Source organism: Ornithorhynchus anatinus, chromosome 1, assembly GCF_004115215.2.
Source record: "Ornithorhynchus anatinus isolate Pmale09 chromosome 1, mOrnAna1.pri.v4, whole genome shotgun sequence".
In the NCBI taxonomy this organism is placed as follows: Eukaryota; Metazoa; Chordata; class Mammalia; order Monotremata; family Ornithorhynchidae; genus Ornithorhynchus; species Ornithorhynchus anatinus.
In genome coordinates, this window is record NC_041728.1 from 21,586,790 (window position 1) to 21,606,648 (window position 19,859).

At 41.3% G+C, this 19,859-nt stretch overlaps 1 protein-coding gene across 2 annotated transcripts; it reads left to right on the plus strand.

The window, feature by feature from the left end:
• The first annotated feature begins 252 nt into the window (after window positions 1-252).
• On the plus strand, window positions 253-18,980 carry GTF2H2 (general transcription factor IIH subunit 2). 2 transcript variants are annotated; one of them, XM_007657869.3, is made up of 17 exons: window positions 253-492; window positions 3,542-3,617; window positions 5,658-5,753; window positions 6,104-6,181; window positions 7,321-7,357; window positions 7,563-7,649; window positions 9,807-9,857; window positions 10,306-10,360; window positions 11,307-11,412; window positions 11,872-11,962; window positions 12,140-12,227; window positions 13,429-13,536; window positions 15,514-15,577; window positions 16,364-16,467; window positions 16,850-16,952; window positions 17,587-17,626; window positions 18,614-18,980. In XM_007657869.3, exons 3-17 carry the CDS (start codon window positions 5,698-5,700, stop codon window positions 18,731-18,733), a joined length of 1,188 nt encoding a protein of 395 aa, XP_007656059.1. In that variant the 5' UTR covers window positions 253-492; window positions 3,542-3,617; window positions 5,658-5,697; the 3' UTR covers window positions 18,734-18,980. The 2 variants fall into 2 exon arrangements, with proteins under 2 accessions (XP_007656059.1, XP_007656013.1); XM_007657823.3 differs by lacking the exon at window positions 3,542-3,617 and having other exon boundaries at window positions 254-492.
• Window positions 18,981-19,859: the final 879 nt, after the last annotated feature.

Sequence of the window (19,859 nt, forward strand, 5' to 3'; positions counted from 1 at the left end):
TGCCCTTTGAGGCCCAGGAGGTGGGCACTGACCGAAGGCCAGTGGTCTCACCTCAGCCCGGGGTATCCTTCGCCCTCTGAGGTGCAGGCGGTGGGCACTGACCGGAGGCCTCTGCTCCCACCTCAGCCCTGGTATGTCCACCCTCTGAGGCCCAGACGGTGGGCAGTGACCAGAGGCCTCTTCTCTCACCTCAGCCCGGGTGGGTCCGCCCTCTGAGCTGCAGATGGTGGGCACTGACCAGAGGCTTGTGCTCTCACCTCAGCCCTGGGGTGTCCTTCGTCCTCTGAGGTGCGGACGGTGGGCACTGACCAGAGGCCTCTTCTCCCAGCTCAGGCCGGGGATGTGTCCGTTGGGCGTTGGTTGTGGAGTCGATGGCGGCCCCGCGGGGCGGAACGTTTGTGTTGGGGCTTAGTGTGGCGGGCGGAAGGGTCGGGGCGCCGCACGCCGGCCATGGCGGAGCGGGGATGAGGAGGCCGCCTGGGCCGGGACACGGTGAGTCCGAGACACCCCGCAGGACCGGACCGGGGGGACAAGGACAACACCGGGACCGGGGGGACAGGCCGGGACAGCACCGGGGGGGGGGGGACAGGCCGGGACAGCACCGGGGAACAGGACCGGACCGAGACCGGGGGGACAGGACCGGCAGGGGAGGAAGGAGCCTCTCCCCGAGGGACGAGGACTGGCCCCCTTCTAATCCTAATGCTTCGTCTTTCCTGCTTACTAGGGGACACTGGAACAATAATACTAATTATTACGATGATGATGAGATATGTGAAGCGCTTACTCTGTGCCAAGCACTCTTCTAAGCGCTGGGCTGGATACAGTCCCTGCCCCGCGAATGGGGAGCGCAGCTTTAGTCCCCATTTTACAGAGGAGGGAACTGAGGCCCGGGGAAGTGAACAATTGTTATTATTAGGGTATTTGTTAAGCGCTTACTGTGTGCCAAGCACTGTTCTAAGCACTGATGATGATGGTGGTATTTGTTAAACGCTTACTGTGTGCCAAGCACTCTTCTAAGCGCTGGGCTGGATACAGTCCCTGCCCTGCTAATGGGGAGCGCAGCTTTAGTCCCCATTTTACAGATGAGGTAGCCGAGGCCCAGAGAAGCGAATAATAATAATAATATTAATGATGGTATTTGTTAAGCGTTTACTGTGTGCCAAGCACTGTTCTAAGCGTTGGGCTGGATACAGTCCCTGTCCTGTGAATGGGGCTCACAGTCTTATTCCCCATTTTACAGATGAGGTAAGTGAGGTCCAGAGAAGTGAATAATAACAATAATAATAATATTAATGATGGTATTTGTTAAGCGCTTACTGTGTGCCAAGCGCTCTTCTAAGCGCTGGGGTGGATACAGTCCCTGTCCCGCGAATGGGGCTCACAATCTTAGTCCCCATTTTACAGATGAGGTAGCTGAGGCCCAGAGAAGTGAACAATAATAATAATAATGGTGTTTGTTAAGCGCTTACTATGTGCCAAGCGCTCTTCTAAGCGCTGGGGTGGATACAGTCCCTGTCCCGCGAATGGGGCTCACAATCTTAGTCCCCATTTTACAGATGAGGTAGCTGAGGCCCAGAGAAGTGAACAATAATAATAATAATGGTGTTTGTTAAGCGCTTACTATGTGCCAAGCACTCTTCTAAGCGCTGGGCTGGATACAGTCCCTGTCCCGTGCATGGGGCTCGCAGCCTTAGGCCCCATTTTACAGATGAGGTAACTGAGGCCCAGAGAAGTGAATAGTAATAATAATGATGGTATTTGTGAAGCACTTTCTGTGTGCCAAACACTGGTCTAAGCGCTGGGATGGATACAGTCCCTGTCCAGCGCATGGGGCGCACAGCCTTATTCTCCATTTTACAGATGAGGTAACTGAGGCCCAGAGAAGTGAATAATAATAATTATTATGGTATTTGTTAAGCGCTTACTAGGTACCAAGCACTGTTCTAAACACTGATGATGATGATGGTATTTGTTAAGCCCTTACCATGTGCCAAGCACTGTTCTAAGCGCTGGGCTGGATATAGTTCCTGTCCTGCGCATGGGGCTCGCAGCCTTATTCCCCATTTTACAGATGAGGTAACTGAGCTGCAGAGAAGTGAATAATAATAATTATTATAGTATTTGCTAAGCGCTTATTGTGTGCCAAGTGCTGTTCTAAGTGCTGGAGTAAATCCAAGGTTGTCCCACATGGGGCTCACAGTCTTCATCCCCATTTTACAGATAAGATAACTGAGACCCAGAGTAGTGAAGTGGTTTGCCCAAGGTCACCCAGCAGATCAGTGGCGGAGTTGGGATTAGAACTCATGACCTTCTGATCTCCAGGCCCCTGTTAATGATGTTGATGATGCTAATAATGTTAATGACTTGTAGATATCTCTGATTCTATTTATCTTGATGTTATTGACCCCTGACTACTTGTTTTATTTTGTTGTCTGACTCCCCCCTTTAGACTTTGAGCCCGTTGTTGGGCAGGGATTGTCTCTGTCCGTGGCCGAATTGTACTTTCCAAGTGCTTAGGACAGTGCTCTGCACATAATAATAATAATGTTGGTATTTGTTAAGCGCTTTTTATATGCCGAGCACTGTTCTAAGCGCTGGGGTAGATACAGGGTAATCAGGTTGTCCCACGTGGGGCTCACAGTCTGAATCCCCATTTTACAGATGAGATAACTGAAGCCCAGAGAAGTTAAGTAATTATGGTATTTGTTAAGTGCTTACTATGTGCACAGCACTATTCTAAGCACTGGGGTAGATACAGGAGAATCAGATTGTCCCATGTAGGGCTCACATTTTTTAATCCCCATTTTTGCAGATGAGGTAACTGAGGCACAGAGAAGTTAAGTGACTTGCCCCAAGTCACACAGCTGACAGGTGGCTCAGCCGGGATTAGAACCCATGACCTCTGACTCCCAAGCCCAGGCTCTTTCCACTGAGCCACTCTGCTGCACATAGTAAGCGCTCAATAAATACGATCGAATGAATGAATGAATGAATGCTCTATCCATTCTGCCATGCTGCATGCTTGTACTTTCCCAAGCGCTTAGTACAGTGCTCTGCCCCTGGAAGTGCTCAGTAAGTATGATTGAGTGAGGGTTCTGCAGCAGGAGGTGGTGGAGGAGGAGCCCAACGAGGAGGCAAAGCGGACCAGGTGGGCATCAGGAACAAACGAACAGCCTGGGAAGCAGCATGGCTGGGGGGTAGAACACGGCCCTGGGAGTCCGGATGTTGTGGGCTCTTACCCTGCCTCTGCCCCTTGTCTGCCCTGTAACCTTGGGCCAGTCACTTCACTTCTCTGGGCCTCAGTTTCCTCATCTGTAAAATGGAGATTAAGATTATGAGCCCCATATGGGACAGGGACTGTGTCCGACCCGATTACTTTGTATTCACCCCCCTGCTTAGTGCAGTGCCTGGCACACAGTAAGAGCTTAACAAATACCAGAATTTTATTATTATTAATAATAAGCAAACCAACGAAAAAACTATTAAGCTGGCTGTTGGGGGTTCTGTTCTTTCACACCAGCTTTTCCCCTCAACCCCACAGACTGGTGGCGACCAAAGCTCGGGCAACCCTCGCCGCCTGGCACCCCCCAAATGCCCACAGGCCACCCTTTTCGCAGGTAAGGACCTCCCCTCACACTTAAGAGTTGGAAATCAGGCAATCACTCAGATTTATTCAGTGCTTACTGTGTGCAGAGCACTGTACTAAGTGCTTGGGAGAGGACAATATAAAGACAATGTAATCATAATTGTGATATTTGTTAAGCGCTTACTATTAGCCAGGCACTGTACTAAGCCCTGGGATGGACTCAAGCCCATTGATGTGGGCAATTGTACAATCCAAGTGCTTAGCACAGTGCTGTGCACACAGTAAGCGCTCAATAAATGCGAGTGAATGAATGGGCACAATCCCTGTCCCATATGGGACTCACAGTGTCAATGCCCATTTTACAGATTAGGTAAACGAGGCACAGAGAAGTGAAGTGACTTGCCCAAGGTCACATAGACAAGTGACAGAGCTGGGATTAGACCTTTTTACTCCCTGGCTCGCACTCTATACACTACGCCGTCCTTGCCCACAGTGAACTTTACAGTCTAGAGGGGGAGACAGACATTATTATGCATAAATAATTTATTTACAGCTCTGTGCTGTGGGGCTGCGGGAGAGGTGAATTAAGGTTGCAAATAAAAGTGCAAGAGCAACGGAGAAGGTAGTGGGACAAGAGGAAATGAGGGTTTAGTCGGGGAAGGCCTTTCGGAGAAGATAGGCTGTTAATAAGATTTTTTAAAAGGTGAAACCTGGAAGAGCATAAATTATGGCCAGCAACCACAACAAATCTGGGCTTCGTGTGGGCGAGAAACAGCTTTTTCTTGGAGATCTCAGTTTGAGGTGATGGGTTGTTGTTACAATATTGCGATTGTGCTTTTGATTGAAGTCCACTTAATAGAGATTTAATAATAACAATAATAGTATTTGTTAAGTGCTTATTCTGTGCCAAACACTGGGGTAGATATAAGGTAATCAGATTGTCCCACATGGGGCTCCACAGTCTTAATCCCCATTTTACAGATGATGTAACTGAGGCACAGAGAAGTTAAACATCTTGCCCAAGGTCACACAGCAGACGAGTGGTGGAGTCGGGATTAGAAGCCTCCCCCAGTGGAGACAGGAAATTCAGCATGGCTACCACTCAGAAGAGAGATGCCTGTGGAAAGGGAGTCGATCGGTGATGTTTACTGAGAGTTTATTGAGTTTGAAGCAGTGTCCTTATCACTTGGGAGCGTACAGATGAAAAGATAGACGTGATCCTTGTCCTTAAGGAGCTCACACATCAGAATGTATAATACCATTGAGTCAATTCTGATCATCTTCAAGATTTGGTGTTAAGGTGGTTCAGAACCGGCTTCGTTCGTTAATGGGGTAGCTTTGTAAGGAGTGACTGATTAGGTTGACAGTGATGCATGCAAAACCAGTGTTAATACCATTTGATTAAAACTCCCAACATCTTAATTCTCAGCAACATAATAGCCAAAGGGAAAGGGCTGCGGTGATTCTGGGATAATCTGTGCTTGATTATTACCTGTAAAATGGTATTAAGACTGTGAGCCCCACGTGGGACAACCTGATTACCTTGAACAACTCCAGAACTTAGAACAGTGCTTGGCACATAGTAAGCACTTAACAAATACCATTATTATTATTGTTATTTGATATTCTGTGCTCGATTAACAAAGAAGTAGGGTGATCTAAAGGCTAGAGCATAGGCCTAGAACTCAGGTGGACCTGGGTTCTGATTCTGGCTCTGCCACTTGCCTGTTGTGTGACCGTGGGCAAGTCACTTAATTTCTCTGCGCCTCTTGTAAATCATATTAGAGCCTTAGTTTAGGGTAATGCATTTTTAAAAAATCTGATGTCTCTTAATATATCATTAGCAAAATACCAGTACTGCATTTTTTTGTGGAAAGGACTATAATGTGCCCTTTTAAAATGGTGGACTCCATGGATAATGTAGCAAAGGTGGGAACGGAGACTTGCTTGGAGTTTAAAAAATTCTTCCCTTTCTAAGTTTTAGTTTCTCTTCCATAAACTCCAGATCCATTTTCATACATTGACTGTTTTACATGTACCTAAAGTCTTCTCGAATCTTTTTATTTTGCAGTAGGTTCACTTGATAACATTGGAATTTTGAAAGAGGAAAAATGGACGAAGAACCAGAAAGAACCAAACGCTGGGAAGGAGGCTATGAAAGAACATGGTAAGTTGATGCTATAATGTAGCTTTTGGAAAAAAAAGTCTTGATGCTTTATTCAAATATTTCATTTTTTATGGTAATTAAGTGCTTACTGTGAATTAACTTACTGTACTAAGAACTGGGGTAGATACAAACAAAGTTGGACGCAGTCCGTGTCCCTCCTGGGGCTCCCAGTCTTAATCCCCATATTACAGATGAGGTAGCTAAGGCACAGAGGAGTAAGTGACTTGCCCAGAATCACATAACAGACAAGTGGTGGAGCTGGGATTAGAACCCAGGTGCTCTGACTCCCAGACCCATTCTCCGTCCACTAGACCACACTGCTTCTTTCTAATGCACTCTGTCATTTGTAGGGAAATCCTTAAGGAAGATGAATCTGGATCACTTAAAGCTACCATAGAAGACATTCTCTTCAAGGCCAAGCGAAAAAGGTAAGCCCAACAGAAAAAAATCTTTAGCTATAATTATGACAGGCAGTGGGTTTTTAGAGCTAAAAACAAGAAGTTGCAGTGACTCTCCATGTTTCTGTGAAGCAGTGCACTGGATTGGATAGGTCAGAGATCAAGGGGGAAATGAGGGTAGGACTTTTTCATTAAAGCCTTCTGACCAGATTTCCTGTTGATCCTTTTTCTTCAATACCAACTATAAGCAGGAGACATGCCAGCCCTTTAGTTAGCAGAGACTCAACTCTTTTTAGAGATGATATCCCCCGTCTGTGGATGTATCCCCGGTACTGGTCCCCAGTAGTAAAAGTGCCCTGGGAACCAGCTTCTATAGTGGATAGTACTTATAGTACATGCTGGTAACAGGGTGATTCTATAGTGCCTATTTTGCACTTCTCTGAACTCCTATCTTTCTGGCCGGAAAGTGTTATAAGGCCCGTGGAAAATCAAGCCCACTTTCTTATATAAAAACAAATGTGCTTAGGTTTGGGTAAGAATATGTTTCCAAGGAAAAAAAGTGCAAAGTAGCATTAGGGACTACAAAATGCAAGGGCAGCTGCAAAACAAAGGACCTTTATAGGTGTACAGGCTTGAAAGGGTTCTGTACATGTATTCTTTTTCGGTCTTACACTCACAGATGACATTCCCCTTCAGGAGTGCCATCTTTCCACTCTGAAAGAGGGTTTTAAAAGTGTTCAAAAGGTGACACCACTGATGTGGGTTTTATGTGTACAAATCTAGTTGGAAGATATTTGCGATTGACAGTTCTTTTACACTGTGCATACACGAAGGCCCATTTATTGCTGTGCGCTTCATGTGCTCTTTATGGTGTTTGGCCCTGGTTTGGCACTTTACTCTTGATGAAATATAAATTATGTTCTTTTGATTGAGGGTTCGTGTCCGTTATCTCAGTGCCTCTGTTGCCACCTAGCAAAAGTCAGGATTGTAGTGAGGGTTGCTAAGTCTCTCTGTTCCCTCGGGCCTTGAACTTTGTTCAGTAAAGATGCATTCCTCCAATACGTAGCAAATGTGCTTGGACCAGATTTATAGATTTGGAGATAAGTTTTGTTAATCTTGTGTAATTATAATTCTTTATACTCTACTAAACTATTTGATGCTTTTAACAGAATCTGTGAACATCATGGACAAGTTCGGCTTGGGATGGTATGTTCTTATTTGTTTGGTCCATGAGCTAAATGGTGAATAAATTAACTTTAAAAGTAGGTGGAGTGTTTTTTGTTTGTTTTATGTTTTTTAAATATTGATCTATTTTGGACCCCCAGTTAGTTTGAGTGTTGAATGCTAACTTTAATTCCAGGCAAAGAATCAAGGTATTTATCCCAAAAGTCATCATCTGTTTATTTTGTAGATGCGTCACCTTTATGTAGTAGTTGATGGATCAAGAACGATGGAAGACCAAGACTTAAAGCCTAATAGGCTGACGTGCACCTTGAAGGTACTGATTTTATTTCATGGAGGAATAGTGTATTGGAAGAGTTCCAGCTGGAAAGCTACAGTGATGAACATGAGAGAGATGGAGAATATTTGGATTATAGATGTAAATGTTAATCATAGCTCTAACTTCAGGAAAGTTTAGGAAATGAACTCTTGGACTGAAAGGCTTTGTGTCTCTACATAGGAAGCAAATGCTTTCACTGGGTGCTGTAATTTAATACAAATTCTCCGATAGAGAGTGTGGTTCAACTTTAATAGCCAAATTACCCATCTATGCTATTCAGTTCTCTTGGAACTCAGAAGGAACCACAGTTTTAACCTTAGTACTTAGAGATTGTGCAGAACAATTGTTCTTTGTATTTTTCTGTCTTGAGGGGCAAAATGGAGGATTATGGGCTGCTCTACAAATAAACGAAATAAAAATTAGCAGAGGAAGAAGTAAAATCCCGAAGCATAGTCTAGTCTTTATTTTCCCCCTTAATACAGATCCCATAATTTGTAAAGTCTTTAGGGTATGCCCGGTCAGGTCAGACCAATAGTCAAAGTATTTGAGAACCTCCTTTGGGCAGAGCACTGTATTAAGCATTTTGGGGAGTACTATAGTGTAAGCGTACTTAACCCCAGCCATCAAGTCTCTGGAGACAGGCACAGGTAGGAGGAAATAAGTATATAAGGTACTGTACATAGGCGCTACAGGGGGTTGTGAGTACTTAATTTCTTAGGGGGTGTTGGAAGGTTTGAATTGGCAGTTGAGGGCTTAGAGGTAGGGAGATTAGAGATTAATTGGGGAATAATAATTGTGGTATCTAATTGATTGCTGTGTGCCAAACACTGTAAATAATAATTATGGTATTTGTTAACCGCTTACTATGTGCTGAGCACCGTTCTAAGCGCTGGGGTAGATATACGGTAATCAGATTGTCCCACGTGGGGCTCACACTTTTTAAATCCCCATTTTTACAGATGAGGTAACTGAGGCATAGAGAAGTTAAGTGACTTGCCCAAGGTCACACAGCAGACAAGTGGCGGAGCTGGGATTAGAACCCACGACTTCTAACTCCCAAGCCCGTGCTCTTTCCACTAAGCCACGCTACTTCTCTACTAAGTGCTGGGGTTGACTCACAGTCTTAGAGTGAGGGAGAACAGATATTTTATCTCCATTGTACAGATGAGATAACGGAGGCACAGGGAAGTGAAGTGACTTGCCCAAAGTCACACAGCAGGCAAGTGGCAGAGTCAGGATTAGAACCCAGGTCCTGTGACTCCCAGGCCCATGCATTTTTTGGTAGGCCACACTGCTTCCATGGAGAAGATGTGATCTCAGAAGAGCTTTGAAGACAGGGAAAACTGGTCTGTCAGATGTAAAGCGGGAGGCAGTGGGAAGGGCGTGAGAATGAGGCAGGGAGAGTAGGTTCACTCACTGGTCCATCCTGCTCAGTCCATAGCGACAGGCTGCTTGGAGAAAGAATGTGCATGTGGATGTACATCTTTGAAAATTGTATGCCTCTTATTAATGTTTAAATGTTAAAAAAGCAAGATAAACATGGGACAAACCGGGACGGTTCTACCAGAATAATTTTTCTGGTGCCGGCACTAAAGTTTTGTGGCTTTGTATGTCTCCCCTCCTCTAGAATGGAAGCTCGTTGTGGGCAGGGAATGCGTCTGTTTATTGTTGTACAGTAAGTGCTCAATAAGTACAATTGAATGAATGCCCACAAGGAACTTACAGCCTAGGTGGAGATAGACATTAATATTAATAAATTGCAGATATGTAAATATGCAGTGGGGCTGAGGGTGAGGGAAATATCAACTGCTTAAAGGGAACAGGTCCAAATGCAAGCTGGCAATTAATAAAAAAGTCTACAATATAATTGATTTACAGTTTTTGGTTTTATTAATGAAACTTGAAAAATCTATTAATAGAAATCACAGAAAGTGAGAGTCAATGGATTTTTTTTCCAAATGTATGTAGCTATAATTAGGTGGTAGCAGGTCAATAAAAGGAAATACCTCTGATAATCAGGAGTAAAATATAGGTGTGAAAAATTGAGCTCTCTGTGCTTGTGTAAGGCCTGATCATTTGAGTTGAAAAAAAACATTTGTACTAATGACTAATGAAACGTGGTATTCTTTTTGATACTCTTTATTTACTTTACAGTTGTTGGAATATTTTGTGGAGGAATATTTTGATCAAAATCCAATTAGTCAGGTATGTACCTCTGAAAAAGAAATTAAGATTAGCATTTTGCTATTGCCCCCTGAAAATATAATCAGGTCCACATTTCAATAGCTTTTTGTGAGTGGGGTTGTCTTAAGATCTTGTGAGGTTAAAAAGCAATTGAGTGTTACTGAAAGTGTTTTGTGGATCAGTAGGAATCACAGGTGCTGCATAGTAGGATAGTAATCAAAAGCAAACTGATGTCCAGAAATTAATGATATGCAAGTGAAATCTTGTCACAAAATTGATGCCAAAATATATATTCTAATTAAATTTTTAGTAATGTATAATAGTTACTTGGCAGTTAGCATTAATTTTTTGAATGAATTATTTAAAATAAAATAGTATGTTGAATCATATTGATGATAGAGAGTTGAATGGGTGTTTTTGGTTCTTGTTTTGGGGCTTTTTTTTTCTTTTTTCTTTTTTTTTTTTTAAGATTGGGATCATCGTAACCAAGAGCAAGAGAGCTGAAAAACTGACTGAACTTTCAGGTATGTTTATACATTTCTGTGATATCTTTTTAAAACTGTAAATTCTTAGAAAGCATAGCTGGAGCCTAATTCTTGATCTTGTTACTATGCCCAATGTCATGCCTGATGTGAGACCTTAGTAAACACTTTTTGACATTTAGATAGCTCTTCTTAGTTGCTGTAGGAATTTTTGCCATTATCTTAATGGTTTTGTGTCTCTAAAACCTTCCTGACATGACTGTTGGGAAGTCCAGGTAATGTTGAAATAAAGGTTTAAAAACTACCTCCTATACATATCAGAAAATGAGGGAAAAAAGCATAGAAATAGTATTTTGGTATTCTTTTTTTAAAAAACTGACTTTTCATTATGTTGGCAAATGGGGAAGGGCGATGCCACCATTAAATTCTTGATTGTCCAGTGTCATGGAGAGGAGGTGGGACAGACTGCAGCAACATATGCGATGTCACCTAATAGTTCCATTCCTCTCCTCCAGAAGACCTTTTACAGAGTCACTGAATCACAAACTGACCTTCCGTATTGCCCCTTCTGGTGGAGGTGTCAGCGTGAATGGTAGGGCCAAAGGGATGGCAGCCCCTGTGGGTACTCTGTACTGGTCTTGGAAAATGAAGTCTCCAAGGTCCCCAGAAAACCATTTCCCGACCTGATATCCATTTGTTATCGCAAAGCACAGTGCTCGGCACTCAGTAAGTACTCAGTCGGTGCCACTCGTGAATCGACTGATTGGTACCTTGGTTGTGCGGGCTCCACTTCCTGCAGTTAAATTCAGTCATTTATTGGCATCGTTCATAAACTGCTTTATTAGGTGGAATGGTGCAATCCCATAATTATCTCTACCGTAAGTGTAACGTGCTGCTGTCCTATAAGAGGATTTAAGAAGCTAACTGAAGATTACCTGAAATTTTTTCTAGTCAGGGAAGCAGTAATAAAGAAAACATTTCATTTTAGGGAATCCTAGGAAGCACACAACTGCTTTGAAGAAAGCCGTCGATATGACCTGCCTTGGAGAGCCATCCCTCTATAATTCCTTAAGTCTGGCCATGCAGACTCTCAAGTCAGTATTCTTACTCATTTTATTATTCTTTGATAAAAGACCAACTAGGCAAAATGGTTTCAGCATGAACTGATAATCAGCAGAGCTGGCTTTAAGCAGAGCCATAAAGTTGTTTTTGGAGGGCAAAGTATGAAATTGTATTTCTGTTATTTAGTATGATGAGGTGGATGCTGATGGAGAACTTATTTGGTTTTTGTGTTTTACACTTTTCAGTGAGGAGTGTTTTTAGAGAACCATAATTAAGAAAATTGGAGATGTATATTTTTAAAGTAAGGAGACAGTACATTACATGTTTAACAAAACTTGATGGTAATAGAATTCATTGCCTTCCTGAGAATCAGAAAGTTGAATGCTTTTTTTATGGAGCTGGGGGAGTTTTTCACTGCCGTTAATAATCCTTTCCTAACTGGCTACATTTAAATCAAACTGTATATTTCATAAATATTGTCTTGCTTTAAGACATATGCCAGGGCATACAAGTAGAGAAGTCTTGATCATCTTCAGCAGTCTCACAACTTGTGATCCATCGAATATCTATGATCTAATCAAGGTACCAAAGTGACTCCTTATTTACTTTCAAAGAAATAAAAACAATTCTAAGGAGAATACTCAAGGGTTGTAAATTATTTGGGGTCTGCTGACTTTTTTTATTCAGGTTTACTGATGGATTTTCTATATCTTGTCTCCTCATCATCTCCCCTCCCCCCGTTTTTTCTTTGTTATGAAGAGTTTGAAGACAGCTAAAATTAGAGTGTCGATTATTGGTTTGTCAGCAGAAGTTCGAGTTTGCACTGTGCTTGCTCGGGAAACTGGTGGTATGTGACTGAAAAGATCTATCTAAATATATTATTATGTTATTGTTGTATTTATTGTTATATCGTACTCTCCCAAGTGCTTGCTACAGTGCTTTGCACACAGTAAGCACACAAAAAATATGATAGAGTGAGTATTACATCTAGCTCTCCAACAGGGAGATAGGTAAATAGGTATAGATATAGAGCAGCTTGGCCTAGTAGATGAAGCAGCGTAGCCTAGTGGATAGAGCATGGGCCTGGGAGTGAGAAGGACCTAGGTTTTAATCCTGGCTCCGCTACTTGTCTGTTTTGTAATCTTGGGCAAGGCATTTCACTTCTCTGTGCCTCATTTCTCTCATCTCTAAAATGGGGATTAAGACTGTGAGCCCTATGTGGGACGGGGACTGTGTCCAACCCAATTATCTTGTATCTACCCCAGCACTTAGAACAGTGTCTGACACATAGTAAGTGTTTAACAAATACCATTATAATTATTATTATTATCATTATTATTATTACATCTGTGACTAATCTGTTGAGAAGGAAAACTATACTAATCAGATTACCTGGACCATATGTAGGTCATTATGGTTTAAAATGTATCTATTAGCCTATTCTTGTAGAGGACAAATCTCTAGAACTTAATGATTTTACCCAATAATTATAGCTATTACTTAGAAAACTTCAGACTTGAGCACCCTGCAGAGCCTGAGATTGGCTTGCCGCCCGGGCCAAACAGGGTTTCGGCCTGTGCATGGTAACCCCTTCCATCCCTATTGTAGGTCATGTCATGCCGGGTGGCCAGGGCCTATGACCCTGCTTTGATTTGAACCTCTGTGGACATCTACATGTACCTGCCAGGGCTCTTACATCCCAAGATTCCCCAGGAGCAAACAAACATGCATATCACAACATCTGTGCACATAGCCTCCCACACCCTCTTGGGAGGTCATTTGTGCCCATTCGGGCCTGATCAAAAGAGGAGTGAGGATAAGACTGAGTACCAACAATTCCCTCAGAGAACTTTGTTTAGGCCAGGCCCTCAAGTTCAGCCTTATCTGCCTTGGTTTATCTTCTCTGACCAATCCTGCTTAAAAAGGAAAACAAAATATGAATGTTTTTGGTCTTTTAAAGACTTGAAGAAAAGTGAAATTCTCACCTTTTTCTGTCTCACAATTTGGCCTGACTGCTGGTTTTTGTTGTTCTTTATTTTCTCTGCTAGGAACATACCATGTGATTTTAGATGAAAGCCACTATAAAGAACTTCTAATCCATCATGTGAGTCCTCCACCTGCCAGTTCAAGTTCAGAATGCTCTCTCATTCGAATGGGTAAGTGTTTAAAATTGGATTGAAATTTTTTAAATGGCATTTTCTATGTGTTTTGATTTAAATAACTATTGTTTCACTTTCAAGAAATGATGTTGAATAATATGTGTTATTCTTGAATTTAAACAACCTGATTTGAAGCAATATTTGCTAATATCTGATTAGATGGTCTAGTGGAAAGAGCACAGGCCTTGGAGTCAGAGGATGTGGTTCTAATATCCGAGCTCTGCCACCTGTCAGCATGGCACAGTGGAAAGAGCACGGGCTTTGGAGTCAGAGGTCATGAGTTCAAATCCCGGCTCTGCCACTTAGCTGTGTGACTGTGGGCAAGTCACTTCACTTCTCTGTGCCTCAGTTACCTCATCTGTAAAATGGGGATTAAGACTGTGAGCCCCACGTGGGACAACCTGATTCCCCTGTGTCTACCCCAGCGCTTAGAACAGTGCTCTGCACATAGTAAGCGCTTAACAAATACCAACATTATTACCTGTCTGCTGTGTGACCTTGGGCAAGTCACTTATCTTCTCTGGGCCTCAGTCACCTCATGTGTAGAATGGAGATTAAAACTGTGAGCCCCATGTGGGATAGGGATTGTGTCCAACTGGATTACCTCATATCTACCCCAGTGCTTAGAACAGTGGTTGACACATAGTAAGCGCTTAACAAATACCACTATTATTATCGATCAATTTCTATTTTGGTTCCCATTTTTGTCATATGAAAATTGCATGTTGCTTTTGAAATCACAAAGACTACGATTTTATTTATTAAGCTAGTTAACCTATATAGTCCAAAGTATCAGAGAATACAAATAGGGAACCAGAGATTGAAAGACAGAAGAATGGAGACCCAAGATGATAGAAAGATAGTGAATTAACTTCTGTGACTGTTTCACAAGGTTCTGTTAGTTTTAAAAAGATATGACCACCAAAATTTTCTTTGTCTTAATTAAAGGAGTAATTTAAGTGGAAAATATTCTCTCAGTGAAAGGAGGGCTCAGTCATCTACAAGTGTTGAGAACAGGCCATTGAACTATACAAGGCATCTATTTTCCCAAGCGCTTAGTACAATGCTTTGCACACAGTGCTTAATAAATATCATTGACTGACTTAGGTATATGTTAGATACAGTGCTCTTCCCACAGTAAGTACTCAGCAGCGTGGCTCAGTGGAGAGAGCACGGGCTTTGGAATCAGAGGTCATGAGTTCGAATCCCAGCTCTGCCACTTGTCAGCTGTGTGACTGTGGGCAAGTCACTGAACTTCTCTGTGCCCCAGTTACCTCATCTGTAAAATGGGGATTAAGACTGTGAGCCCCACGTGGGACAACCTGATTCCCCTGTGTCTACCCCAGCGCTTAGAACAGTGCTCTGCACATAGTAAGCGCTTAACAAATACCAACATTATTATTATTATTAAATACAATTGAATGAATAATGAAGTTATAGTTCACAGTCTATTAGGGGAAGAAAAATGGCAAACAGATAATCAATTCTGAAAGATCAATTCAGAATGAGGTGATAAGGAGAAGTGGTCCAGGGAGTATAATGAGGGCTGGAAAATAGATAGGATTAATGAAGAAAAGTTGATGGGATCTTGAAGTGCAAAATATGAAGGACTGAGTCCAAGGCTCTTCAGGAAAGGAAGCTTGGCTGATTTGAAAGTTAACGCAAGCTCCCATTTATGCCCCATATGTTTCCCTTATTTACTGCTTCATTGTTCCACTGCATCCAAATTTAGAATTAGAGTTTGGGTTATGGTAAATGCTTAAGAAATACCACAACTTTTATTGAACTCTGAAAAATGCAGAGGTTCAGGGCAAGAAGTAAAAGGGGAAGGAGTTTCGGCAGGACTGTGTTTTCATTGGTAGTAGTAAGAAAATATTATGGGCAGAACATTCTGAAATTAAGTTTTTTGACTGGTAATAAACAAAGGCCTCAGTCATTTTCAAATAGCCATGGTGTATCTTCTTCTCCTTGAAGGTTTTCCTCAGCATACGATTGCCTCTCTGTCTGATCAAGATGCTAAACCATCTTTCAGCATGGCGTAAGTAGTTTGATTTAGTTTAAAGTTAGTTGTGGTGTCTCTACCTAGAAAAATATATTTGAAATTTGAAAAAAGAGGTGTGGAAATACAAAAACTAATGGAAACCAACATGCTTTCAATCACTAAAATTGATAGTACAGAACACCCTCCCTCCTCAGATCTGACAGTTATTCTTCCCCCCCTTCAAATCTTTATTGAAGGCACATCTTCTCCAAGAGGCCTTCCCTAACTAATGCCTCCTTTCCTCTTCTCCCACTCCCTTCTCTGTCTCCCTGACTTTCTCTCTTTGTACTTCCCCACTCCCAGCCCCACAACACTTATGTGCGTATCTGTAATTTATTTGTTTATATTAATGTGTGTCTCTCCACCTCTAGACTCTAAGCTCATTGTGGGCAGGGAATGTGTCTGTTTATTGTACTCTCCGAACCGCTTAGTACAGTACTCTGCACACAGTAAGTGCTCAATAAATACGATTGAATGAATGCAGTGCACTCTACTAAGCTCTTGGAGAAAACTTCTAAAGAAGTCTTTTAGGTCTCTGTTTCAAATATTTGGCCATTAAAAAATACAGAAGAATTTGGTTAAAACCCAGACTTATTAAACAATGAAGTGTAAATATTTTTATATATTTGAGTTTTAAGTATGTTAAAATAAATGAAAGGTGTCAATCAGTTGAACTCTGAAGGCAAATCTAGGAGCAAGTTGACTGCATTTTTCAGTTCCTGTTTTTTAAAATTTTTTAATTTGTTTCTCTTTCCCAAAGTGATATTAACACTTTTCCCACAGGCATTTGGATAGCAGTTCCGAACCAGGCCTTACATTGGGAGGGTATTTCTGCCCACAGTGCAGGGCTAAATACTGTGAGCTTCCAGTTGAATGCAAAGTCTGTGGTGAGTACCAAGCCGAAATTGGGGGTTTAAAAAAACAAAAAAAAAAATCAGTTCTGTCTACATGAAAAAGTAACTGCAACTGGTTTTAAATGTCTTTCAATTTTCATTCTGACATCTTTTCATTAAAAACTGCCTATGGACGCTTACTAAGAACCTTGAATGTGTAAATGTGTTAAAGTGTTCCAATGAAAAATTTAAGGATTAATGTTTGCTCTCCCTGGATTATTAAGAAAAATACTTCGCTTGCGATTTATCATCTTGGTTTTCAGTTATCAGTCTTATATTATTCATTCATTCAGTAATAGTTATTGAGCACTTACTGTGTGCAGAGCACTGTAATTTGAATTGGTTAATTACGTTTTATGCCTCTTTGATGTTTTAGGTCTTACATTGGTATCCGCTCCCCACTTGGCACGGTCTTATCATCATCTGTTTCCTCTGGATGCTTTTCAGGAAATTTCCTTGGAAGAATATCACGGTGAGAGGTAATGGCCTCATTGATGTACAGAACTTTTTTCACAGCGGTCAGGTTGCCCCAGAGTTAATTTTATTTCCTGAGAACTTTTATTTTAGATTCTATCTGAAAGGACAGTTATAATAGACTTTCCTTCAAATTAAAAGTGGAAAAGATTAATGAAGCCTTTGAGAATAGGGTCATGTTCTTCCATAAAGTACCTTTCCCTTAAGGGAAACAGGTTTTGAATGCTGTCTCGTGTGATCTAGGTGCTGGAGGGAGATCTTCGATACATCTATCCTCTCTCTAGTCCAAGATTTTAAAGGGACAGAAATTAAGTGATAAAATGGAAATGTTTAGAAGGATATGTAGTTTTATAGCTATTGATACAATAGAGTTCAGTCTATGTAAGATCATATACATTTAAATGAAAGACGTCAGCTCAAATGAAAGGTCAAGTTCATATGCAAGTATATGAAACGATTTGAAAATTACATGTCTGCTACCTTATCTGTATAATATTTGGATTAGATCTACAATGGAGAATCAAGAGCTGCAGTATTTTTGGAGATGAGCACCTTTTCTTTATGACTAATATAATTTTGTTTGCCAATGCCTTTTGAAAGACTTTAAAACAGAAACAAATGAGAATTTTGCCTTTTCAGGGTCTGTCAAGGTTGTCAAGGAGAGCTAAAAGATCAACAAGTAAGTTCCCTTAATGTATAACTTGAGTCACCTTAACATGGCTTCTTTCTTCAGAAGGATGTTTTGGCAAAGATTTTTTTCATCAGTAGATTCCCAGTGTTAATTATCCCATTAAATACAAGTATGGGAGTTCCATCCTTACCAGCCAGATTCTATTCTGTGTTGCTGTAGATTCTGAAAATGTATGTGACTTTTAAAAAAATTTAGTCTTAAACCATTTACTAAGAGACTTTTTTATGCTGCATCTGGTGCTGTCAGGACCCATTAAAAGATATAGTTATATAGCATGGAGTCATCTGATCCAGCCCCTTGCCTCCAGGCAGGTGAATGGCTAAACTCCTGCCCAACATGGATAATTATCCTGTCCTTAAAGACCGTGACCTGATGAAAAGAGCACGGGACGGGTAGTTGGAAATCAGATTCAAGCCTGAGCTCTGCCACTGGCACCTACACCTGTGAGGCCTTGGACAAATCACTTAACCAATCTGGGCTTCATTTTCCTCACCTGGAAAAGGGGATAAACTAGATTGAGCTCAAGGTGGGATGGGGACTGTCTGATCTCAAAACCTCATACCTAATGCTATACTAATACTTACTGTGAAGTCGTCTCCAAAACCTCCTTTAGCTTATTCCTCTTTTATCACCCTGTCAGCTAAGGACTTCTTTGTGGCGAATATAATCTGATAATTACAGTTAGTTGTTTCTAGTCTCATTGAAAGCTTTGGTTTGGGAAGACTTTGTGTTGGACAGCGTAGGATTTCACATTGATAGGATTTTCATCATTATTCTGATGGCTAAATGTGTGGATAATTATCTTTGTACTTATGCAATATCTCGTTGCTTACGCAACAACTTGCTGAAGAAAAAAATGTCTAGAAGGGGAATTAAAAAATATGGATCCTGCCCATGTTCAACACAGAGCACTGCTGGAAATGAACTTAACCTTTCTTTTAACTTTCCCAACCTCTCATCTCCCCTTTGTTGCAGGTCTATATATGCACCGTGTGCCAGAGTGTTTTTTGTGTGGAGTGTGATTTGTTTGTTCATGATTTCCTGCACTGCTGCCCTGGGTGCATTCACAAGAATCCTACTCCTGTAGGGTTGTGATCCTGCCACTTCCATTTTGTTCCTTTGTGGGTAAGAAAGCTGCAATATGCAGTAAAAATAAATTGAACTTGGGAAACATTTTGAGAAAAATGGAAATTTTTTATTCATTTTCAGTTTTAAAATCTTCTGGGCCACCTAAAGAGCTTTGTGTTTCGCTATGTTCATTATGTGCTAGTGGCTTCATTCAAAATGTAAGTCTGGTGTGGTAATTTCATTTTATAAATAAAAATAACCTGTTATACCTTTAGAAAGGCTTTTATTTACTACCTGGAGGAAACAGTGGAATTGATCTGAAGTAGAAATACTAGACGGCACTTCCCACAAGCTTTCATTTGTAATGAATGATCTGTTTAGGCTCACTAAGGAGTTTGCTAAATTAAGTTTGTTTTAAAAATCCAAATTAGAACCCATTGAATTCTCATTTTATGAGCGGTATTGCCTATTTCATTAGATAACTGTGTCAGATTGACATAGCTGCTTGAGGGCAGTTACTGTTTTCAGCTTTCTTTTTGTAGCTCTATTACCATGCAAATTGGGATGCTGCTTAAGTGAGGGGTTTTTTTTTTTATGATAGTCATGTGTTAATTTCTTCCAACTGGGTTAGCTTGTATTCTCCCAGCCTGGTCATTCAGATTCAGTTTTTATTTAAATGCATGTTATAAAGGAAGGTGATTTTAAACTTCCACTCCAATAGTGTGCAATGTAAGGATACCCTGGTTGCTTTGTAATCAGTTTATCAGTGGTATTTACTGAATGCTTACTGTGTGCACAGCATTGTACTAAACACTTAGGAGAGTACAGTACAACAGAATTGGTAGGCCTGTTCCCTGCCCACAAGTTGATGCATTTATGTCTTTGTGAAAACTTCACTTCTGTTTTTAGGAAATATTTTAAACATGGTCCCAGAGACTTTGAAAATCTTTTTTTTGGTAGCTGAATCCAGAGTTTTCTATTTATTGAGGGGGGGCAAAAAATCACTACCATCTCCTAGCTGGAAAATAGAAAGAGCTGTGGTTCCTAAAGATATTTCATAGAGCACCTATGTCCTCTCACTTTGGAAGTCATCGCTCTTCCTGTGTAAAATGACACACATTTTTAAATAATCCCTAGTCTTAACCAGAAAAAC